At 43.6% G+C, this 25,910-nt stretch overlaps 1 protein-coding gene across 11 annotated transcripts in view; it reads right to left on the minus strand.

The window, feature by feature from the left end:
- The window catches only part of BCAS3 (BCAS3, microtubule associated cell migration factor), a 317,160-nt gene that overhangs the window by 210,477 nt on the left and 80,773 nt on the right, over window positions 1–25,910 (minus strand). For all 11 annotated transcript variants that reach the window (XM_027660195.1, XM_027660193.1, XM_027660194.1 and 8 more), the window contains 2 exons: window positions 17,758–18,022; window positions 2,038–2,188 (listed from right to left, as the gene is read on the minus strand). In XM_027660195.1, the coding sequence (XP_027515996.1) occupies window positions 2,038–2,188; window positions 17,758–18,022 (416 nt within the window). The remainder of the gene's footprint in view (window positions 1–2,037; window positions 2,189–17,757; window positions 18,023–25,910) is intronic.

Consider the following 25,910-nt stretch of genomic DNA (forward strand, 5'->3'; position numbering starts at 1 on the left):
GTTGTCTTCCCCCCTTGCATAAGCCTCACTGAGCATTTTAAATTTAATTAGCTTTTAAAATCGCACAGAACGGGGCAGAGACAGTCAGTGAATAGTATAATTTATGGGAAAACTATGAATATGAACACTCTGAATATGTTTAAGATATCCAAGAATGAAACATTCCATAAAGTAATGCAGACTTATTACACATGCAACAATTTTAGAAAGGTTTGCTGGTATCACCAAGCATTCAGGAGCAGCCTTTGTAATGGGTTTTGCATGAATTATTATTGCAAACCAAGTGTTTTATCCCAAATCCTGCTCCTCTCCAGCACTCCTGTCCCCTACCTCCTCTGGCAGGCCCTTGGGTGGATTTTTAATTCCTATCTCTGCTTTGTCCCATCTGCTTCTAAGTGTCTATCCCAGTTCCAGGAGCCCAGATTTCCATTTCTGTCCTTCACTGACCGTGCTCTTCAAGTCACATTTTCATTATTTCCCCTCTTTGAGGAGCTGTGACTTCCTGCTCGTGTCCTTGCACACCAACCTCCCCCTCATCCCACCTCCCTTCCTGGCCTCATCCCCATCACACCTGGCTGGGCTTTCCAGATTCACCTGACCAGCAGCACAACCTTTTTTTCCCCCCCTCACCTGTGTTTAAACAGCAAGTAGGAAAAAAGGAAAAAAAAAAAAAAAAGGCAAAAATAAGCAGCTGAAATGTGTGTGTGGAGGAAGTTAAACCCCATCATGACCCTCAGATTGCTTCTTTTATTTCCTAAGTTCCATTTCCAATTCTCTGTGAAGTTCAGGGATTTCTCTGTGCTGAGGGCAACTGTGTGTTCAGAGCTCATGATCTGGCTCCATGAAATTCCAGTTTCCATGGGGTAAGAGCAGGATTGTTGGATAGACACATGTGTGGCTACACATTTATGTGCACACAGATCAAGCTTCTGATGGTCACCAAGCACCACTCAGTGCACCAAACAACACAGATCTTACAGGATGGCCTGGACACTGCAGCACAGAATGTGGGAATTACTCAGGGAGAGGGGGAATATCCTGAAAAATAATTCCCAGTTCATGAAAGACAAGGTAAAAACTCCCCTCAGGAGCAGAGTTTGAGCAGGAAAGCACTGAGGCAAAGGAAGGCAGTGCCTGCACTGGGCAAAAAGCAGGAAAATGTTAGGAAGCTGTAGGGCTCCCAGTTGTTTTGTCCAACAACATGCCACGCTCGATCTGTTTTCCTTAAAAATGTAAAAACCCTCTGTAAATTAATGGATGAATCAGATTTTTAATTAGAAAATATTCAGGGATTCGAACTACTAAAATTTAAGAGGGAAAAAAATATACTCATCACCCAGTAGCTTTCTGTGTTAATTGTAATAAAAGATCTGAAGTTTAGCAGAAGTATCAACTGTTGAACAGTGTGAATTAACTTAATATTGTTATAGTTTATGAAGCTCACAAAAGTCTTCCCAGTAATTATATGTATATTTAGAGGAGCTTTTCCCAACAAATATCCTGAAGTGCTTTATGCTGGCCCAGTGAGAAGTAGCAAAGTGCAGCTGGCTCTGGAGTCCACACGTGAGTTACACAGTCCAGCACGGTCACTTCAGAGGAAAAATAAGGTCAAGGAAAACAGCAGGATTAAGTTCTGCCTTTCTGCTCAACCTGCCTTTACTGTCTTTGCAGCTCTGATAGTCAAAAAAATCAGTTCTGCTTGAAAAGGTTGGAAATCCAAAAAAACTTTTCCAAAAAAAAAAAAAAAGAGTAAACCCATATTTTATTCTGCTTATATTTCATTCACATGACTGGTGTGAAAACTTCTCCTGAGCCACCCAAATGAATATTCCTGAATTTACAGAGATTTCTTTGCAGGTTTAATTCACTCATCTGATACTGGTTTTCTTGTCTCCTCTTCCCCCCAACCCCTTCTGCTGCAAAGTAAATTCTGTACACTGGGATTAAAGTAAGGAATAAAACTAATTATCACCAGTAACCCAAATTCTTTGCCTGTGAATGATAAATAAGAAGGTTAAGGAAGGTTTGTGCACTCACCCTGTGCGTTTGGTGATGGTCCCCAATGTCATTGGCTGCTTGATCTGAGCAAGAGGCAACACCACAGTCAGGCTTGGAAGAGGCAGCAGCCGAGGGTTCCCAGGATTGTTGTTTGTGAAGTTGTTGTAAGTGTCTTGGCTGTTCAATTTACCTTCGTGGGAACAGAGATGTGAGAAAACACATTATTGGGATTTTTGTCTTCATTTGGCATTTCTACATCTGACTGAAATAAGATTTAAAAAAAAAAAAAAAATGCCCCCAAAAAATAAACCAAAAAAAATGATCTCCCGTTGCAATTAAAAAAAAAATCTGAAAAAATTCATCTTCATTTCAGATAAAAAATAAACAGCAATGGAAGTAGCAAATATTAATTTTATACATGGGGATAAGCAAGGATTTCCTTCCATGGAAGGGAAATTATTCCTGCTGCTGCTGCTGCTGCTGCTGCCCTGACAGTTTTGTTCACCCACAAGTATTTGAGTTCGATTTGAAGAACAAGCTCTGGATTCCAACTCTCTATTTAAAAAGAAAAGAATATCTGGAAGGGAATTATTTTCCTAAAGTACCACATACAGTGTTGGTAATTGGAAGTCCTGAAAAGGTCGCTTTTGTTGTCCCAGTGGATAAAGACACAGAGAATAATCATCTGCAGAACTAAGGCTGGAGGAAAATCTCAAGTAACTATATAAAATAAAACCAGGCCAAACTACATGTAAAAATCAAGAAAGTATCAAAAAAGTCAGAAACTTCATCTTTGTTCAGAAAGGAGAAAATGAAACATAGGTACTGAAAAAAAAAAAAAAAAAGAAAAAAAAGGAAAGGGAAAACACAAGCAGAAAACCCCCGAGAAGCCTAAATTTAGCTTGTTTCAAAGAGGTCTGTGCTGGATGGGTGCCCAGTCTGGATACGCTTTTCTTACTCCCTGTATCACTCTGTAGTCACAACCTTTCATTCTTCAGTTGGAAAAGGAAACGAGCTCCAAATTTCATGGACAGTAAAGAAAGAAATGCGAAGAAACCAAAGAAAGAAGTTAAACAAAAAAAGGGGCCAGTCTGTTTATAGCAGAATCAAAAGTACTTTAAATAGACAAGCAACCATGAATTAAAAGGTTTAGATCATTAACTTGTTTTTCTGTGTTCCTGTAATGCTGTGAAACGCTGGCTTTGTTCTTAATCAAAAGGGAGCCATATTGGGAATTAGGTTCCTAAACAACTGCTGCATTCTACACAGATATTATACAAATCCCAGGCCAAATCCATACAATCTGCCTCAAGAGCAGCCACCTTTTTTCAAGGAAGAAAAACAGCACAGCAAAGGGTTTCTCACAGGAAGCTGCCTGAAAAGCTTTAATGGTCCTTCAGATGGATTGAAAGTAGGAAAAGGAAGGCGGAAAAATCTTAATGAATGTCTCATCATCCTAAAGACACTCAAGGCTTCCTTCACCCTTCTTTTAATACTATATAACTGTGAGCTCAGGGGGGTTTTATTGGGGGTTTTCTGCAAAGTCCCCAGAGCTCTGCATGTCAGGCTGGCACAATAAGAGAAATGATGAAATTACAGAGTGGATTTTGTGGGAGTCTCTGGTCGCTCAATACATTTTAAGAGAAATGGCGAGGCTTTAATGAAGAACGAGCCCATTGAAGTCCCAGAGAGCAGATTTCATTAATAGCAATTTTCCTGCACCAACTTGGAATAAAAAGAAAAGGGAAAGGGGAAAAAAAAAAAAAACCAGCCCGGCTCAGTTTTAAATTAAGACTGAGATGCAATTAATTTTTTTAAGATTAGCTTAATAATACAGTCTTGGTTCTTGCAGAAAGGCCCATGAATAGTTTTGTGCATTATTGTCTAATTAGTTACTGTTCATGCAGCCAAGGCCTCTCTGAGAGTATTTCCCTCTCCCATCTTCCCCTTGATCCACATTTGCACAGCAAACACCACCAGTATCTGCAGAGGGGGCTCCAAATCTGTCTGTAATCTGTTTTCTTTTACTTGTTTGAAATATAATGATTAACTAGGAACTCCTGACCCAAAGGGTGTGTGGTAACAGCCCCTGTCCCTTCCCAAGGCACATTTAATGACCCACTCCCAACTTCCATGGGGTTTTCCACATGCAAAACCTTCGGCTGATTCGATGGAATATTTGCATGCAGAGGAAGGAGGAATTTACAGACGTCCTTCCAACACAAGGATGAGCTGCTTTGCTTCCAAGCAAGTTGAGGAATCCCAAGGCAGTCAGGGATACTCAGAAAACTGCAGGATTAAGTCACTCCCTCAGAGCTTTTTATTAATTGTAGTTACAGCATCCTGCAGTTCTCAGCCTCATACATAAGAAAACAGAGAGCAAAGGGAAAAAAGCACTAAGCTATGAAGAGAGAATGAGAAGGTATAAAAGAGATGCTGAATAGGACCGAAATCTAAGATGATTCCTCTTTGCAAAAAAAAAAAAAAAACCCACCAAAAAACGTTCAGCATTTAATTTGTAAATATATATTTAGAAGTACAGCTTAATCTGATGTACACGAGCCTCAATAAAAAATTAACTAAAGCAGAGCTCATAATGCAGAGCCCAACCACGATAAAAAAATTCAGCTGTGACAAATGAAAAAGCTGTAACTACCAAACATATGTCACAACAACCATTGCCTGCCAGCCTGTATTTTCTGCGGCAACATTCAGTTGCTTAACTGTGAAAAAATGTAATTAAAAGTGATAGAAGTAAAAAATTCCAAGTTGGAACGCTGCAGAAAGGAGAGAGATTATTTCTGACAGTAAAGTTGTTCTTCAGAATCTAAATACAGTAACATTAAGATGGTGTGGACCACTAAGGTTAAAGAAAACCCCATAATTTTCTGGTGTGCTGCTGTAGCCCTCCAGAAACTGGAAAAACTCCCCTTCCATTCCTCCAGCCTGTCCAAGTAGGAAACTCCTGCAGTAAACAGGAGTTGTGTGTGCACAGGGCTGCTGTATCAGGCCAAAAGAGCACAAAGAATGCAGTCAAGCATCAACATTATTTCTACAGCTCGAGCAGTTGTTGATTCACTGTCAAAGGACGGGCAACAAATAAGGCAAAGTTTAAATCTGCTCGAAATATCCAATATTTTTCATACAGAACCCTGAACTCCAGTTACCTCAGGACACGTGGGCAGCACACTCAGCTGTGAGGGGTAACTCGGTTGTGCACTGACAGCTGCACACAGATCACATCCTACTGCCTGCTCATGGACACTTCCTGCTGAATTTAGAGAAATTCAGGGGGAATCAGTGGCCACCCTCCCAATCCCATGGCAAACACGTCCTCCCAAGGGTCACTCTGAAGGTTTCCAGGGGAGCATCCCGAGGGAGGGGGCTCTTTCCCTCGGTAATCACCTGGAGTTGAGCTCAACAGCCCTCAGGACCCCGTGCAAGGCAAGTCCCTTGGGTCAAGTATTTGTCGTTCCAGGGGCTGCCAGGGAAGAGTTGCTCGGATCAGAGTTCAAGAGCTGTGCACAGAATGCATTAAAGCCAGTTTAGGCTCAGCTTTATTTTCCCATGTGCCTGCACTCCCTCTCCAGCCTGGGCCACAGCTCAGGACTTGCATTATTTCCACTCAAGGTGTGAATTCCTGCTAAACCCACGACAAAGATTCCTCTGGTTAATCCTAATTCAGCCTTTCAGATTTCCACTGGAGAGAAATAAAAGAAAAACAGGCTTATGTCTCAATTTAAGCTGCTGGTAAATCTCTTACTAATTTTACTAAGGGACTTCCAAAAAGCCAAGGATGCCGTGGCTCTGGAGTCTGACTGAAGTTTATTTCCAAGTGCAACTTTACACACTGGATGAACTTCCATACCTACAGAGACATGGAAAACCAGTGGTTTCTGCCTTAATACCTGTTTGCTGAGAGCCTGCAAACCCACCCTCATCTCATCTCATCCCCCCAAAACCTGAGCCACGCTTTTCCAGACATTTCATTCCACGGATAACCAAAGGCAAAACGCATTAAGCTGAGGATAAAAGTGAAGAGAGCAAACAACAATGTGCTTTGTTGTCAGAGGGAGGGAGCGGCCGCCGGGCCGGGCTGTATTCCCAGACCAGCCATCACTGACAGACTCACTTCCACCGAGGAAAACAGGGAGGCCTGAAAGGGCCGGACAAAAGAAATCCCAGCAGACAGAGAAACAACAAATTAAAAGCGCCATTATAAAACACAGATGCTATAAGGAAAATAAACTTCACAAGATTTAGTGGTTTTTGACAGAGCTGGACATCTGTGGAAAAGCCATCAGGAGCAGCTCCCAGGTATGGCTGGACAGGCATCGCCTCTCTCCTCATCACGGCCTCTTCTGGGAAGAGTCACCCTCAGTTCTCCACACACCTTCACCGCTGCAGTGCTTGTTTATCAACAGCTGCAATTTTATTTATGATGATTTTATTTATATGTGTTAAATCCATAAGCTGCTCTTCAAACATTTGATCAAATCACTCTAAGTTTTCAAATGTATTTTTGGATAAGAAAGGAAAGCTACTCCAAGCAGAAAATGTGTGAGACTCTAACACCGTTCAAAAAGCAATCAATCGACTGAAAGCAATTAATACAGTAACTTGTCCTCTTCTGATCAACTCAGAGCCTTGATGAGTTCAGGCCAGATTTCAAATTGGTCAGTGTTTGAACAGAGGACTTGAGGGCACTGCTGTCAGAGCCTATCTCTGAGGAGAGAGGAGCAAAACCACCCTGAGTTTTGCCCCTATAATGACACAACTCCACATCCAAGTGCAGCCCTGAGGAGCACGTTGTGCATCAGCACCGTGTGGGCAGAGTTATGGGATCCTGAAAGAACCAGTTTGATGCAGCCCCACTGTATCTGTATATATGACCTGCCTCCCTGTCTGAGTGCTGCTTTTCTTTGGTGTCAAGAAATTCCACCCTGCCAGCGAGCAAAGCAAAGAGGACTTGGCCCAGACAATTTTTTTTTTCTGGTAGGAAAGTAATGATCAGAAGGATTTTAGTTTCTCTATACACTTTACATGAAACACTAAAGTGGTATCAAGCACCTCTCAGCCTTATAATAAAATGCTTCTGTGTTGATTTTTTCCATTTTTGTTCCATTACTCCAATACAAAAAGCTTAGTAATGCAGTGTCATTAAAATTCAAACCCCACTTGATTAGCTTTTATATCTTACAGTATTTAACAGACTCCATTTCAAAGGGTACCACGTAGTCTACTGACATTAACACTACATATAAACAACTATAATTTGGGAAATAAAAACAGTAACTCCAGGCTATGCAATCATGTGGAGGCCGAGTTACAGGAAAAAGAACCGTGTTTGGCCATTATTTCTGTTTAGTGTAACACTGAGGATTCCTCAGTTAAACATTCCCTAATCATATAATGCAAGGGAAATAAAATCCTTTCTAACAGGCAGGCAAAAAAAAAAAAAAGAAAAAAAAAAAGGCAGGAAAAACAGAAGTGTCATGGACGTGGTGGTTTATTTTGCTTTGCCTTTTATTCCATACAAAAAAGTTTCCCGGATGAGAATGGAAAGCTTCCCAGCTCCAGCTCCAAGACTTTCACCCTCCTTCCTGACCTTTTCTCAGACATGTTCCAGTATAATCTGTAATCTACTACAGTCGGAAGAGGAAACAGCAGCGCCCTGGTGAGAAACGCTGCCTTGTGACCCGAGGAGGGAGCCCAGCGGAAGCAATGCTGGCTCACGGAGCCCTCGGGAAGAGCCTGACAGGCAAAACTCAACAGCCTCCGAAGGAACACGCTCAGCACCACGAGCCCTGATTGCTGCCAAAGTGGGCTTTTGCTTTCATGGTTTGTTTTATCCAGTCCAACGTGTGTTATCTTTCTTCGTGAAATGTTAAGATGTTTTCCTAGAAAAAGTCAGGAAACTCATTATTTTAGTTAACGATCACCTCTCAATTCAAGTCACATTGCCACTTCCTTCAATTGTGTCCTATCAAATTTAAACTCATTTCACACCCTCACCCTCAATATTTCCAATACAATTAGGCCCATTAAAGGAGGAATATTATGTCTTGGCTACCACATGTACATGCACTTCATGTAGCTACTCAGAGCAACTTTTCCTCCCAGCTAAAGTGGTCCAAGTCCAAAACCTGTCACTAATCTGATTCCACTGGAATGGATGGGAGAAAACAACGCAGTCAGTTGTTTGTGTAACATTTCGAACCCCTCGATATCAAACCTTTGGAAACACAGCTGCACTAAATCTCACGACTGTCCTAAGGAAGAACTTTCTCCCCGTTTGCATCCAGGCAAGGCATGTGATGGTGACAGTCAGAGTGCTCTGCCGAGACGTGCAAGCGCCAGCCCAAGTGTCTGAGGCCCTGCTGAGCCAGAGCCCTCTGCCCTCTCACCCCAGCTCCTTGAACTCCAGCTCTTCCGACTGCTCATCAGCCTCATCCACTCCAGATCTGAACACAGCCTCACAGCAGTCCCTCCCTCCTCCTGAAGTTTTCCTTCTACTATCAGAAACTTTGCCCCCCAGTTATAAAGTGTCCCACTGATGCTCAATGATCTCCTCTTGTCCTGGGCACAGGAACTGCCATGACCCCTTTGCTGCCTGTACCTCTACCTGGCCAAAGATGGATTGTGAAAGAACAGTTCCAACCTCAAGCTCTACCTGGGATTTGAACCTGCCATTTACTTATACAGCTACTGATGGTACAGTACAGCTGGTCATTTTTCCTACCTCCATGTGTATTTCTTCCTTTCCTGTATGCAAAAGAAATTACACTGACAGTCCAGAGGAATCAAAAAGGAGAGGAAACCACTCTGCCAGAACAGCAACCATGTTCTGGGCCCCATGGTACCTCTCACAGCAGCTGTGAGGACATCCACAGTGTCAACTGCCTTGTGCAAAAAATAACTCCTTGAAAATCTGACACAAATACCTGCTTCTTCTCCCCTTCCTGCTTCCCATCCTCACTGTGTACAGACACCACTTTGCTGTGCTAAAGACAACAAAGGTGTCTTGAAGCATCTCCTTAGAAAACAAACCCTCTACCACACATACAAATCTGGCACAAAAATAATTTTTCTGGACTTATTTAACTAAAAATACTGTTGGTGCAAATCTCCAGCCCATTTATGGGCAAACTCAAAATAAACCCCAGTAAACTGGTTTGCCAGCTGTTGGCTCTGCAGGCAGCTGCGGCAGCGCTTCAGCCGGGCTCTTCCACGTGGTGGTTCCCAGCCCAGAGAGCCAAACTGTCCCCCTGCTCCTGGGTCATTTCCAGGAAGCACCAGGCCCAGGCAGGGCCGGGTCCACACCTTGCCATCCTCTTTGAGCGAGACCTTGCACCTCTAACTCTCCACAGATGGAAAGACTCCAAGACCAGCACCTTGTAACTACTACGGGTGTAGCTACGGAGGGTTTCCAAGCAAACAGGCAGGAGCTGTGCCATCCTCCCCTCCCCGGCGCTCTGGGCCACAGGCTGTGGCTGCAGCTCCCACAGCACTGAACTGGAGTTTGCAAACCCTTCTGAGGACAGGACTCTGTGAGCTCAGACTAACACTGCACTAATGAGGTTATCGCACAGGCAGCCTCCGGGCACTGGGGAGAGACTCTGCTACTCCGATTCCTCGCACATGGGAATTTTGCTAACACTGTCTGCTGGTGAATGATGAAGCGCTTGAGAAAACAAGTATGTACTACTGCTGCTGCCCCTTGTCACGTCTATCCATCATAATTCATATCAGCACAGCTCTGAAGTCAAAGCCTCCTTTCAGGGATGACTCCGAGACACTGCAGCGTTGTGAACTTGGGGAAATTTGGGCGTCTCGCACTTCTCTTCCAAATGATACAGAATAAAATGATCTTTATGAACCTAATTTTTTTTGTATTGGGACAGAAAAACTGATCAGCGCGTCTTAGAAACTGCAGAATTTCTAAGACATCTGGGAATTTCTGAAGGACATCTCTGTGTGCAGCTGTGTCGGGTGAGAAGACAGGGAAAGTTTAATGGCAGCTCCTTACTCAAAGGCTGAGCTTACTAGAATTGAATTTTGTATTGATGATAAACTCCATATTAACACATCTGTGATTTTTTTATCCCCACCTTTTTATCTCTGCCTCATTTTCCCTCTAGCTGCAGCCATTAGCACAGATATTTTAGCATCTGAATTCAACACACAGGATTTATCCCAAGTTATGTGGAAGGAAAAAGAAGTGCCTTGAGAACCACTGCATTTGAGAACTTGACAATAATATCCATGGGTAATTATAATAAATGGCTTGTCTGAAACACCCACAGAATAGGAACTGAAGCAAACCATGGCAATCTCTCCCTCTTGCACCCTCCACACACCCTCGGCAGCTCTGCTCTTTTACCCATGACCGTTAAGGATGTTTTCTGGCTCCGTGACAGCAGCGTGACTCAGGTCATGAGAAGTGTCAAAGATGCATTTCCTTGAGATGGGAAAAAGCAACTGATTTTAACAGCCCGCAAAGACTAAGCAAAAAAGAATAAGCCCAATCAGCATATTTAAGGGTAAAGATAAACCTTTTAAAAGATACGAGTGTATTTTATTTCCAGTCTTAATGCTTACGTTTCTTTCCATAAAGTGTCTGCATTTTTCGGACTACCAAAAATGCACATTTGATTAAATGCCTTACTTAGGAATAATAACTGTGCTGGAAAAAGAAAGGACAATAAGGGCAGCACCCATTTACTGCACAATCCATCACCAATCATATAGACAGGGAGTCTGATTCAGGCTGCAGGCATGAGGGAGCAGCCCCAGATTCCCAGAATACCCACTGCCAGGGGAAGCACAAGGTGTTTGGGCTTGAACCCAGCAGGTCCATCAGATAAAATGATTGTTCCCACCAGCTCTTGTCCCATTCCTTCCCCTCGCTGGTTACTAACGTGGGGCTTCACATGCTTTCACCTTCCCTCATGCCAAACCTTCCTCGTCATACAACACCCTCCATACTTAAACCTCCTCCTTCAGCTGATACGGTCTCTTGAAAAACTCCGGATTCTACTTTCTCACCTTGTGATCAAACATCCTACAGGCCTGTATCAGGTGAGCAAAGCCACTTTTTGTCATTTCACTGATCGCAGCTCCCTCGAGCCACTTACATTCCTTGACCCACCAACAAATGCCTGGACCCTGCTGTCTCCCCTGTACTAGACCTCTCTTCTCCTGCCCTAATTCCAGCCTTTCCCCTTTTGTGCTTTGGACACAACCACCATGCAAGACCCATTCCTGCAATGCTCCTTCAGTGACTGGCTCTTTTCAGCTGCCTTGTTACTTCAAAGCTCAGTCTTAGCGATGGGTTTTATGCTGCTTGCACTGACTTCTCCCTAAAACACCGTTCAGCTGTACACAAGTGTATCTAGCCCTCTGCACAGACATATAAGGCACACTGAGAAGACAAAGTTGAGCGTGTTCCTTCTCAGGGATCATTAATATTATTTATCAATTTCCAATTGGCAACTGAAAACCCGATCAAAGCGATGCATCAGCTGCAGGATGTTGTTACTACTCCCAGCGTAGAGAAGGAAATGCACCAGCCTGTCCTTTATATCCCTGGTTAACTGGGAGATTTGCAGATGACAAAGCATGGGTTTACTGTAAATTAAGAGGAAGCAATTGAGGGAACAATTGAAATAACCATAAAATCCCAAAATGTCATTTTAGTAAGTCATTTTCAGGCAAACACTTAAAATTCCAGTCACCGCTCCTTGCACTCCTTCGGTACCTGCCTCTCACACATCGGCACTTGACCCTATCAAAATTTTCTTCAATTTGATGTTACCAAGACTGAAATCATCCATCTTGACAGGAAAACTTCAGTGGGATGCTCACATCTGTGGTAATCCAACTCCTGCCTGCCTTCCCCCTTCCTTTCCCCCCGCGATCCATCTTTGCCATCGCGGTCTCCTGTGCGCTGCCGATCACTTCCCCTCCGCCTGCCTACCCACAACCTTTGCTCTGACCACTGCTACGGCATTTGCTGGGCTGAATCACTCACTCAGAGAGTTTTACACTCCAGATCTCAAGAGCTGCAATTCCCTTCTGATGTCCGTCTCCTTCAATCTCCGATTTATGCGAAATATTCGCAACTTCTCTTTCAACTATCAAGGTAAACATGTATTCACCCCCAATCTACGCTGTTTACAAAAACCTTCTTTAAAACACCTTATGTACAGACACGAACTTCCCTGGTGACAGAATTTATCAGTCTACTTCCCTGCTTATCTGAAGGGAATGGATCTTTTCCTTCCACTTCAGAAACTATCCAAAATATACCACCTACTTCTTCCACTCCACTGACTCTTTATCCATTACCAAAAAAAAAAAAAAAAAAGAGGGGGGAAAAAAAGGCAGCTAAAAACACAGCTCGTTTACAACCAGTAAGCTGCTGGCCAGTTCCCAAACTGGTGCTTCCAGCTGTTCCCACCTCTTTTCCCGGCCCTACACGTGGAGCTGCTCTGGGCACTTCCATCACCAGCCCTGGGACTGCTCCAGAAGGAAGGAGTCATCACAGAATCATAGAACCAGTCTCTAAAAGCCGCTAGCAGGAAATTCCCACCAGGCAAACTAATCCTGTTTCTCCCCAACTGCCTTAAAACTGCGAAGAGAAACTCCAGGTGAGGGCGTGAAACGAAGAGGACCGCCGGGCGCTTCAGGCCAGCGAAGGCGGAGGGTTTATATTTGCAACCGAATAAATATTTATAACGCTTATACGAGTAGCTCAGTGCCTGTACGAGTGGGAAGGGGGGGGGGGAAAAGGAGGTTTCATCCTCCTCGCCACCATCTGCCCGCGCTGAGCAGGGCCCCCCTCAGGGCCGGCCCCGCCTGAGGCGCCATGCCCGGGAGGACGGCGCCCCCTGCAGGCCGCGCCGGGTACCGCTGAGGGGACCGTGGGGAGCCTCCAGCTGCAAATCGATAAAAAAATAACCGGTTTCCCATCGGAAATCGATAAGTAGTGATATTAATGATCCGCCAGAGGGAACGTGCTCGACTTCGTGTCTTCTCGGAGCGCTTCGTGTGCCCGTGCAGAGGGTTAGGTACACTCGTGCGGCTGAACGGTGTTCTGAGGAGAAATTAGTGCGATCAGCTTAAAAGCAGTCGCTAAACCCGAGCTTTGAAACAAGAAGAGAGATCACGTTCAGGTTTTGAACCGAAGCTGCAAAAAGAACTATGTGAAATTACATCTCTATAAAAAAGAGCCGAGTGCGATGCTGCGGAGAAGCACAACAATTATACACGAATATGAATGTTAAAATTGCGTTAAAACTACGGGCCTTGATTTACTGCTTTTACACATTTCTAAAAACCGCTTTTATGGAGAGACGCGGCAGATCACAAAAGGAAAAACTAAACTTCACAGAGAGTTTTCAAAGAACAGTTTCCAGCTCGTGTTCGCAGCGTTTGGAGTTAAAACTCCGCGAAGGAACTGCCCTCCGGTTCTTTAAGTTATTATACAGTTAATTTTCTTCGAAACTATTTTTGTCTGCTTCTCTCTAAATAGGTGGTTTCTTAAGTGAGTGTTACTTAAAGGAAACCAATCTGTTTTTCAGGAAGGGCTGATGATGTCAGTCCTTTCAACTCTGCTTTCCCATAAGAATTCTTCTAGTAAAAGGAGTTTCACTCTGGGAAATAGTGAAAAGTAACGTGAAAATATTTAAAGCATCTCAGGGCTGCATGTTTATCGAACTTCCAGTTTTATGCCTGGATTTTAATCATGTTGCGATGGTAACAAATGAAGGAAAAGCGAGATGAAACCTTTTGATTTTTAAAATTAGAAGAGATTTTGCAATGAAAAACGTGCCGTACTAAAATATTTATGAAGAGATAAATACAAGCCTTGAATGCACTATATCCAGAACAACATGTTTTTTCACAGTTCTAAATTTATCTACTCCATCTCAGCATCGGGATTAAATCTGGAAAAAACCCCATGGTGTATTATGAACAGTTTTTTTGCAAAATTACACCATCCAAATAAATATTTCAATTCCCACCAAAATGCAAGACAAATTCAGAGAGTATCATATTATTATGGAATGGTTTTAGTAGGTGTGGATATATAGGCTGAATGCCTGTTTGACTTACTGTATTATTATTATTATTATTATTATTATTATTATTATTATTATTTGTTCTGATACTGGAAATTCCTGCAGCCACCAACAGAGAAACTCCGAGCAGAGCTACAGAGACTTTATTTCACTTACTGCTGGTGCAAGAAGTAATGACAATAACACTCTGTATATTTTAATCTGCAGAATAAAAATACTTAGAGAGATATATATTTTTCAATCTTCCAAGTAAAACATTACTTTTTAACACCTAAACGCTCTTTGCTATTCCCATATAGGCGTCCTGAGGAGACCAGGGACACTTTTGCATCACCAAGGAGATAGTTTTGTTTTTACCACTCATCCCTTAGTCCCCACATCATACCTGTGAGATAGGTAAGAACCATAAACCCCATTTTATACAAGTAAAAAGGTCATGTAAGGCCGAATTCTACCCCAATATTCACCCCCACAACCAACTGATGTCGTAATAGTCTTATAATAGTAAAAGCCCATAAAAGGATCCCAACCCAACTCAGATATTCCTGACAACTCTGGCAACCCAAAGGAATGACAAAAATACAACGTCGCTGGATTAAGAGACAGAGCAGCCCAAACAAAATCTCTGTCGGCTATAAAAGGTGCAAAGGAAATATCTCTTTGTCATCCTCCATTTAACAGTTTACTTCACTCTGCTAAAAAGAACAAAGCCCAGCTATGATTCATTTGGAAATGAAATCATCCCCAGCCCCAGTAAAGGCTGACGTTGTGTGGGTAAACAGTTCCTGGGGTGCTCCGACAAAATGTAAATAGATTGCCTCGCTACTATACACACAGCAAACAGCTTCAGCTTGAAACTGGGAGGTGAAAAATATGACAGAGCACGAACTCTGAAAATATTTACAAGAACAAAAGCTAATCACAAGTTGCCATCAATAAGTTATGATTGCTAATCAGAAAAAGAAGATAACGAGCCAGTGCTTTGTGCGTGGCAGTCCGTTCCCTTGGCACAAGGTTGTAGCAATGAGATTTTAATGCAGAAGAAATATTAGTAGGAGGATTAACAGCAGGGTTTTTTTTTAACTTGGGGTTTATTTAAAGTTTTCTGGATTGCAAAGGACACCAAAAAAAAAAATCCTCCAGTTTGCCACAATCTCCTCTGAACCAGTCACCTAATCAACAATCTGTCCCAGTGCAATGGTGCTCTCCAGGACATGGTCTTTGGTTTTATTTCCATTACAATCAGCTGCGTTTAGAGGGATGATTAAGGAAAGCAACAGTTATTCTTCTTGAAGAAAACTACAAAATTAAAGTAATTCCACACATGGGGAACACACAGATTATTATTACTGCCACACATCACAAAACTGGTAGACAGAATCAGCTCAATAAAATTTACCAAGGCTTGTAGAGCGAGTTAAAAGTAAAACCCAGTACTGCTCTTCCCTCTCTGGAGTACTGGCTTACACTCCTGTCACCAGACTGTCCTAACTCCTCCAAACAACAATCATTTAACATTAGAATATGGGAAGGAGCTGTTACAGTCTGAGTAAACACATCTTAGCTCACAAATTAAAATAATCATCGGTCTCTGGCTAATGCAGCTGCCACACACACACACAGACACACACACACAATCCCCTCTGCTGAAAGTCGCTGTGAACTTCAGGTTTTTTTTTTTTTAACAAGTTGATGATAAATGGCTTTTTATAAAAAGCCTATAATGGGGTTCAATATCCTGCCTGCCTGCAGCCAGGTAAACTGGAAGATTACTGAAATGAAAAAGCAGCAATAAAATTACTGAAAATATTACAGGATTTTCTCAAATGGACTTTTTTAAAATGGAACCATTTTATCTTTTTTTTTTCCCCCCTAAGATTTTTTTAAGACAACTCTGCTAACTCCTCTACACGATCCCCGCAAATTTCTCATGGAAAACTTCCCCAAGCAGGTTTGTGAGTTACCAGCACACGGTCTTAGCTCGTGTCCAACTCCAAGCCCTTCATCATCGAAGTGATGAGCACAATCTGGGTGAAATCCTCCAGGAGCCACAGTTACCTTCCTGCCTTAACTCCCCGTGCCCACGTGCAGCCCTCCAACAGAGCTGACTGTTTAAACAGAGCTCATTTTCAAGCCATGATGACTGCGCAGAGATCTGGAAAGAAATCTGATTTATTATCTTTCGGGACAGACATTTGCCAACCAAAGTCTCAGAACTCTTGAGACACTCCCCTGAAAGCTGCTCCCTTTCTCTCAGGGACTCGTCCATGCACAACCTGCCCACCACTGAGCATCCTGGGGGAGGTGGGACTGCTGAGCCTTCTTTCAGAAAGAAGTGTCAAATCTGTTCAAAACTTCAAATGCCCCTCAGAGCTCTGCAAAGGCAACAACTTACTGCAGCTCCCCTTGACAGAAAACAGAATTGGCTGGATGAAAGCTACACAAATTGATAGTTCCTTCCTCTCCTCTGTGTGATGTCAACAGTTAAAAGGGATTTGCCATAGCAAAGCTTTAGCGGTCCCCAGCCTGTCCCAGGCCTGACAGGCTGAGCTGCTCTGAAGCAAGGACAGAAAGTAAACTGGTAGATGATACACAACTGTCTGCAAGGAGGAGGAAACTTCAGAGCACGTTTTGGGTGCCTTCCAGTGGCTCCAGGCAGAAGAGCAGGGCTCCAGAACAGCTATGCACAAACCTTTGTTCAGAAAAGTCCAAAGAAAGGAGAAAATAGAGAGGCTTCTTCTGAGACAAGTCTGGTTCCCTTAATAATCACCAAGACATAAAACAGTCCCTTTGATTCCAAATCCCCACAAAGGTTCTCTCTATAGCAGAGAGCCCAGCACAGAGTTGGGCTTTCACGAGCACCAACCCTACTCATAATTAGGGAAGAGGGACTGTCCTTGGCCACTTTGAACAGTCTCAGACTGGAAAAGGGTTGGTACCCCAAACAAACTGCTATTGAAACTTCACTTCCATGGAAGTTGTGACTTACTCTTAATGGAAAGGAGGCACAAGGATGCAGCAAATCCCGAATCCAAACAAAGCAGCTTCTAGCACAGACCTCATGAAAGAGAAAGGCAGAAAGAATGGCAAAGACAAAACTGAAGAAGCTGAGGCAATGATGATTTTTGAACATTTCTGAGGCTCCCCTTCACATCCTTCAAGTGTCTCCACCACAGGACAAGGATGGACAGATCAATTCTCACAGACTGTTTTCCCTTTGCACATTATTTGTCACACTGCTCACGCACACACACACAAAAAAAAGTGGACAAAAATCTGTGCCATCAACTTCCCACTGTCTGGTTTCCACATTTCTCCTCGAGCAGCATTTATTGCAGATGTCCAGATGTGCTTCATGACCACTGGGGCTGATGAGCAATGAGAATTTTAGGTAATGGCACTTGAACACAGACCAGATTACTGACCTAGATGGAAACTAGAGACCTAAAGACCCCCAAGCTTTCAGTTTAGAGTGGAAATCATTAACACATCTGTGATAGCATCGTTTACTTGAGCTGCAAAACTAGAACTGTCCTTCTGAGGTATGTCCACCTTGGCTCATTCCTGTAATACCTGCTTACATCACATATTTTTGCACAAAACCTGCAGCACCTTATTTTAGGAATTCTTGACGATATAAGGGGGAGGGAAGAAAGGAAAGCAGTGGATTTACCGTGGAGGGGTGAGCCAGAGGGGCTGCTGGACAGGCCTGGCACGGGGCTGCAGCGTCCCCCTTGCTTGGACGTGAGCTCCTGCTCGATCTCCTCCAGCCCCGCGCTCTTCTGGAAGCGGCTCATGCGATTCACCACCCGGGGGGACATGTGTGTCCTCACACAGGGCTGGCCCCCGTAGGGATTGATGGGAAAAACGTGGGAAGTGCCCCGGAGCGTGCTGACCACCACCCAACGACAGTCGTGGCTGAAGGAGATGTCCTGGACCTGGAAAACAGGGGAGAAGCGGGATGGAGTCACCAGCGTTCACATCCCTGACGTGGGAAACAGCCACATCTTAAACCAACACAAATCTTAATTGGAAATGGGAATAAAAGCATATTTTATATAAATCAGCTCTATTATTGAACATGAGCAGCAGTGTAATACCCACTGCCAAATTTTGTGCACTTCTCAAAAGATTTCTGAGATTTCCCTTTTCAACAGGCCCGAACTTAACGAAAACAAACCACGCTGCAAAGTGCCACAGAAAGCCACAAGAGCTCGGTGGAATTTTCAAATAGAACTCAAAGCTCTAAAAAGAGCTGGGAAATCATTTCAATTACATGTTTTGTATTGGCTTGTTTAATTTGTAGAGATTGTCCAAAAAGGGGGAAAAGGAGGGATGAGAAGGAAGAGAGAGACATCTCACCACTGGGCCTGATTTTGACAAATCCTGGCACAAGTCTTATTTTAGCTTAAAATGGCCAGTTTTGAAGCAAATACAAAAATACAGTTAAACATTTTCCACTACAGTTGCTCCTTGCATAGATCTCAGATACAAAGTCCAGAAGGATTTAATTCTCTTTTAAGTGTGCTCTACACAACGCTTTGATGGAAAGCAAATTCTTGTTTCTGAAGGAATGCTTGAAAAGAGAGATTAAAGTTTGTTTCCAGCCCAGTCCTGGCAGACAACTCAAGAAAACAAGTAGTGGAGGTTAAAATGATTTATCATAGAGAAAAAAAGTCCTAAAACAATTCTTCCAAAATTGTTTTTAAAGGTAAAAGCTGACTAAAAAGAACCAGTATGTGAGTGGGATTTACCACAGCAAACAAACATACAGACGAAGGATTAGTTCTCATTATATTATTAAACAGCATAAACTCCATAAAATTCTTAAAGATTTCACTGAAGCCAGTTTTACAATACTCTAGGTACTCAAATTGGAGTAAACACTGATAAAATCTTGACAAATATTCCAGAAATGCACTCCAGCTATTCCAGACAAAAGCAGCAAAGTATTCATCAAAGTGCAAGTTTCCAACTGAGCCCCGAAGCCTTGGGAGATAAAAAAAGGATTTAAGTCTTGTGACTTGTGACAAGATATTTGGCTGACAGACTGTCGGGACATAAAATGCTTCATCAACATTACACGGATCAAGCAAAAACCAGCGCTGCACACCTGCTCCTTCAGTCCTGGTGACAGACCCCAAGGATCCACCAACCACACAGCTCAACCAGCCCCCCAAAATCAGGGATTCTGCTCTTACTGACCTACAGTCACAGCACTCAGAGCTCTGAGTCTGTTCACAAAGTGCTTCACCCTCACAGATCGCTCAAAAAAGGGTTAGAGACCCCACAGGGAGGGGCCAAAAAACGAGGGTCAAAAAAAGAAACCCCAAAGCCATGGAAAAATGATGGCACCGAGGGTATTGCTGTTTAAAGGGGCAAATTCTCCTGGTCAAAACCAAATATTATGAGTTGTGTAAAAACTGTCACCCTCAGTCACAACAGAGCTGTGAGATGACAGAGGGAAAAAATGACATCTTACCGTCCTGTGCAACAGAAGTGTGTGTTTCTACTTTAATACTCTTTCCAGTTGGCATCCTGGGGTTATGCTGTTGTAAAAACTACACACAACAGCCCTGGTACACGACAATCCAAGCCAAGAAACTGGGAAACAATTACTACAGGATGTTTTTTTTTTCTCTCAGTGTAAACATTACACACAGAAAAAGTATCCCTGATCTACAGGAGGAAAGAGTGGAACTACATAACCCAAAATGCTCTCTTGGAAACAGCATTCAGGGTATTGTGGCCATGACTGCTCAAAACATGGCTGAAAACACAGAGGCACAAGGTTTTTAATAGGAATAACAGGGGAAAAAGGTGTTGATAGATGAGTGTGCAGTGAATTAAGATTTTTAGGAACAGGGCTATGAAACCCTCCTCAGCAGTGACAAAAAGGACTCTGGAAGCTGCTGTCACACGGGCAGGAATTCCACCTCTCTCCTCCTGGTGTCAAACACGGCCTCGTTTGTCCTCCACAGATAAACCAGGAGTAACAGAACCACAGAAGTTCCAGGAGGTAATTCAGGGAATATTTCCAATTCCAAGGGCAGAACTAAACACGTTCATATCAGACCAGCCCAAATCCACCCGTGCGATGCGAAGGAGCCCGGAACTTTCCAGCAGCCCTGGAAGAAGGCAGTGGACCAGGATGAGAGGAGAATGCTCAGAAATGACTCCAAAAAATCAGCTGTGTGTGTCCATGACAAACCCCATAAATCTTCCACCACGCTGCTCCTGTACATTACACAGAGTTCTTGACTGCTCAGAGTATAAACAAACTGCACAGTGGCCCATTAGTGGTTTTCAAGTTTATGCTAAGCGTTGCAATTTATTGCTGTCCTTTAGGCTAATGTACTATTATTTCATGTATTTAGAATATATTTCTGGATTTGTTGTTAATTATGATGTAATGTTTAGATACCAAAGATCAATCAAGACCCCATAGTGTTTACAGACACATGTTAATAAAGCACAAAGTACACCAGATCTCTCACGATGCACAGTTTATTCTATAGCTCAAGGTCAACACCACATTTAATACTCACGTCTGTAATTCAAAATTTTATCTATCCTCCCCTGTCTGGGGCAGTAAAGGCAATTACAGACCTGAGATTTTGTATAACTTGGGAACCCTTAAGATATTTTCAGTTGCAATACTAAATCCTTTCGTGGGAACATCAGTGCCCTCTCCCAGTTTTACACCCATTTCTTCAGAGCAGTTTGGTCCCTTAAGCTTCACACCACATCTCCCACATATCCAAAAGTCTCGGTGAAATCCCTGGATACTTCAAGCCCTAATTAGAAGCACCAAAGCCTCTTCAGGCCCAAAGGAATGCATTTAAGGCAACCACAGAATGTTATAAGGACAACAAGGTGCATCCTCCAATTCACCCGTGTCTAAAGCAAGGATCCTGAGAGTCCCACCCTCAGCTGCCTTCGGCTCTGCCACTTCTCTCACCTTCACCAGTTGTTTCACACAACCCTTTCCACCAAAGAATTCACTTCTAACTCTGTAAATTCTTTTCAGTCTTCCCCTCTCTTCAAAGAATTCCAGAATGGTTTGGGTTGGAAGGGACTTTAAAGCTCATCCAGTCCCACCCCTTGCCACGGGCAGGGATACCTCCCACTAGCCCAGGTTGCTCCAAGCCCTGTCCAACCTGGCCTTGGACACTTGCAGGGATCCAGGGGCAGCCACAGCTTCTCTGGGTAACCTGTGCCAGGGCCTCCCCACCCTCACAGGGAAAGATTTCTTCCCAAAATCCAATCTAACCCTGCCCCCTGGCAGTGGGAAGCCATTCCCCCATGTCACTGTCACTCCAGACCTTTGTAAATAGTCTCCCTCCATCTTTCTTGTCAGCCCCTTCAGGTCCTGGAAAGCTGTAAGTAGGTCATCCCAAAGCTTTTCTTCTCCAGGCTGAACAATCCCAATTCCCTCAGCCTTTCCTCCCAGCAAAGCTGCTCCAGCCCTCTGATCATCTCAGTGCCTCCTCTGGACTCTCTCCAACAGGTCCATGTCTTCCCTGTCTCCCCTTGTTTTCCTCCAATTACTCTTCTATCCTTCTACCTTCCACTATCCTATTTCCCAGTGTTTCCAACACCATGATGTCAAATCCTCCACAAAACTGAATTACAATGTAGCTGCCCCGTTCAGAGCGAGACAGTCGGGTAATTTAATCCATGGAGTCCTACAAGGACACATCAAGTGCCAACAGCCCTCCCAGAGATCAGCTTTCAGGACTGCACAGATCAAAAATCCCTTCTGATATTACAGAATCACCCAGTGGGGTGGGTTGGAAGGGGCCACAGTGGGTCACCTGCTCCCACCTCCCCTACTTGCAGCACAACCCTCACACAGGTACTGGCACCTCTTTCCTGAGCAAGGAGAAGGAGTTTTCCTGGGCTGTCCCAGCACCTCCCAGGCAAATCCACCCCTGATGCACGTGCACCATGCAACAGTCAGAAAACTGAGCTCCCAATAAAGAAATAAAGCACATCTTGATCTTCCTAGTGCTGGTTTTTTTTCCCCCTACACCCACTTTTTCAGGTGTGGGGAGTTCTACCAGGTGTGATCTGTATATTCTGGTGCACTTCACCGCATTTAATTAAACTTTGATAGTTAATTGAAGCAACAGTGGAGAAGGACCAGCAGTGCTGTGGCAGGAACTTGACCTGTTCATGCTCACTGTGCCGTGTCACAGAGAAAACACACCGTTATTTGAGGCACTGGACTTAAGTATTTAATTATGCTGTGCAGAGAGATGGCAGAAAGCAAAAACCACTATCATTAACAGTGAGAAAGAGCAGCAGCACCGAGGAGCTAAGGGTCGAAATAAATTAGAAAACTGGTCTGCATGTGAATTTTTTTGGTCGAGAAAATTAAGGAAATGATGCAGCAACGAACACAAATGAAAAAATAATAAAATCATGGACTACACAATAAGATTTATCAGACCCACACAGACCCAACTCTGTCTCCCCAAGTCCTCAAAACTGATTTCAGATTCCAGTTTCTCCCTGGGCACAGGGAGATGCTCATGTGGGGTCCCCCAGCCAGAGCAGAGCTGCCTGTTAATAACTGAAACTACAAAGGCCACTGCTCCGAGCTCTGGCTCTTCAAGGCACTCAAGCTACTCCTAATTGCAGCAGCTTCTTCTTGTCTGCTCTCATCCAAGACTGATCAACTTCCCAAAATCAATCTTTATTATTTCAAGCCTGTCCCCGGTTTATTTCCTAGAAATTAGAAAGTCTCTCTTCCAGAGATTATTTCAATAACTGCAGCTGTCTGTCAAAAGACAGGAAGGAATTTCTCTTGGCCATGGAGGTTCACCTCAAACGTTTGTGAGCTGTTCCAACGTTTCACTCCAAGGTTTCACTCCCCGGACACGGGACACAACCTTGCCCGGTCTCTGCGGAATCACGTCACAGGAACATTCCTGCATTCCCTGGAAAAGTGTGGAATCGCACATGCTCCAGCCCGAGCTGGAATGTTTTCCTCATTGCCTGTGTTTGCCTGTGCCCACTGAAGTCAGTCAGAGCAGCAGCAGCAGGCTGACAGTGCAGGAGGTCACGGAGGGCCCTGGCCACGGGCCCGCTGACGCTATCGCTGCGTTTATTTGTTCTGGGCTGAGATAATTGTGTTTTCAGGGATTTTGTTTGTTCTGTTTACGATTTCAGATCAAAGGCAAAGGATCATCAGGTGACGCTCTAACTTTCATCTGCAAGCAAATGAGCTTCCTCAGTTCGGAACATGCTATACCTTCATTAAAAACCTTCCAGAATGCTCCCGGGGAAAAATATGAGTGTCATAAGTGTTGACTCACAACGCAAGAGCTGCAGGACAAGAAAAGGTATCCTTGACCAAACCATGCACCACAGACACGGGCACATTTTTCCTCTTTGCAGCTGAACTGTCCAAAAGTGGATCCTCTGAGAGCTTCAGGTCTCTCTCTGGCACAGTTAAATACAACCAGCACTTGCAGTGGACCTTCCTGGTGCTACTCAGCACCTCAGACATGCTCCTTTTTGTCCTCTTAAAGGGAAAAAAAATAAAATCTAAAGTGGCACTTCAGGACTAGAAGATCTCAATCTGATGTAACCAAAACAGTGACTTCTGTCTGTGTTTGCAGAAAAGTGACTTTGAGCGTTGTGACCTCAGGACTTGCATCGCTCCAACCAGTGAATCATCTGAGCTCTTCACATCCTTCCATGGCCACCGTCCCTGCAATTCCCTTCTGAGGCAGACCTCCCCTTTCCACCTTACCCCATCTTCATTCCAGTCCCATGAAAGTGGCTTTCTTAGGAAGTGACTGATCTTCCCAGTACTCAATGTTTGATTCAGCACAAAAGGCTTCTTCCTGTATTTGCTGCTCAGTGTCAGCCAATACAACATAATTTGCAATAACAGCACTTTAAAACTCAATAATGCTCTGTTTCATCGTTCAAAGTACCCAGGAGGAGAAAAGGAAAGCTGGGTTAGGAACAGCAGTTCTGGAGAGACAGGAATAATGCTGCTGCTCATCTTGAATTTGTGTCAAGGGGAGGGGAAGCTCAGAAACCCAACCTCACCAGGAATGGCACCTAAACGTCCTCAGCACCAGGACACCAAGTGGGCTGGCAGGGACAGGCCCCTAAAATGAAGATCACTGACAGTTGACATGTGGGTGACATGGAGACACTGCTTGACTGCAGTGTTAGTCAGAAAACACCCTTATTAAGCCACAACACTTGCTTCTTTTCCTCTAATGCACATTAAGTGTGCAACTCAATCCACTTAGGATGTTTCTGTTTAGGAATGACAGAGGGGACTTCCTGTCACTTCCTCTTAGGAGACACATGAGAAGTACAAGCTCCTGCTCTGCCCTCCAACCACCGAAGCCAAGGTAAAACAGAGACCAGGAATTCTGCAGCCCTGCAAACAGGGATATTCCAGGGCTGGGATTCCAAACTGGGTGAAATTGCAGTTCACACCAATAAACTTGGTTCCCAAATTTCTGCTCCCACAGTGAAAATGGCCTGTCCTGTGTTACATTGCAGAAAAACTGGTCTCACAGTGCATTCCATGTGAAGTCCATTTGTGCAGGAACAGTGATCCCCTGTGGAAACCTCTGTGTGTCCAGAGCTCAGGCCCAGCCACGGAAAACCACCTGAGAGTTCTGAAAACACCACCCATGTACCAGTTCTTTGTCCATGGACTGAATGGTCTTATATTATCAGTAATTAGTATTAGCAAGAAAAACACTAATGGAGGACAAAGCAAAAAGAAAAGCCTGTGAAAGGAGATTTTGGGAACGTGGGGTGAAGCTCTGCTGGCCAGAATCTCGTGTCCAAAAGCAGATGATTTCAGCAGGGACATTAAAATCCCACATATAACACAGGCATAATGATGATGTTTAACCAATTTATCATGGGTACTAGCTAAACAAATTCTGACACTGATAATCACTCATGTCCATCAACACAAATTAGAACTTTTTATAGCTCCAGTGCAGAAGGTGACCTTTAAGACCATTGGCCTTGATTCACAGTTAGCTTTAAACCAGGGGGGGAAAAAAAAGGAAAAAGGTCTGGTGGCAAATGTATAAACACTGTTCTAACCAGAAAGGAGGTACAGAGGCTCCCAGTGTGGGCCACAGAATATCTGCATTGAGGATTTTACACTGAACAGTCTCCAGAATTCGTGTCTAATGCTACTCATACATGACATTTACACAACAAAAGAGAAGCACTATATACTACTCTTCACACTAAACAGCTACAAATACTTCTATTCCAAAAGAAAAAAGGAAAACAATTCATCACATTCTGTAAATCTTCTAAATGATGTGTATTGAGGATCACAGCTACCAATGCAATATTGTTTAATTATCCAGGGAGTTGTGAAACTCCCACCAACACACCTCAGACTGGTTAGAATTTTCCCCATTTTCCGCCATTCCAAAAGCTATACTGTTCACATCCCAAATGGAAACTGTGTGGCAAACGAGGAAAAAAATTTTACTATGTTGATTCTGAGGATTTTAATGCAATGCTTTCACAGAGATGCTAATACTATACCCCAAAAACCCGGGTATCAATAAGGGTTTCTTCTCTAAGACATGTTCTGTTTGGTTTCCAATGTGTGCCTTGAAAACAAATTTATCAGCTGTAAAAACCAGAAGAACATCTTTGTTCCTTGTGACTGGAGTCCTGTGCTTTGGTTTTCAATATTGAGTCTTTGTAGGAAAGGAGAACAAAAATAACTCTAAAACATTAAACACATTATAGAACAGGCTCAAGCAGATGACAGAGTGTGTGTATACACACAGATCTCATTGCTCTGTGCAT

The sequence above is a fragment of the Corapipo altera genome, unplaced genomic scaffold (assembly GCF_003945725.1).
Source record: "Corapipo altera isolate COAL_440 unplaced genomic scaffold, ASM394572v1 271, whole genome shotgun sequence".
In the NCBI taxonomy this organism is placed as follows: Eukaryota; Metazoa; Chordata; class Aves; order Passeriformes; family Pipridae; genus Corapipo; species Corapipo altera.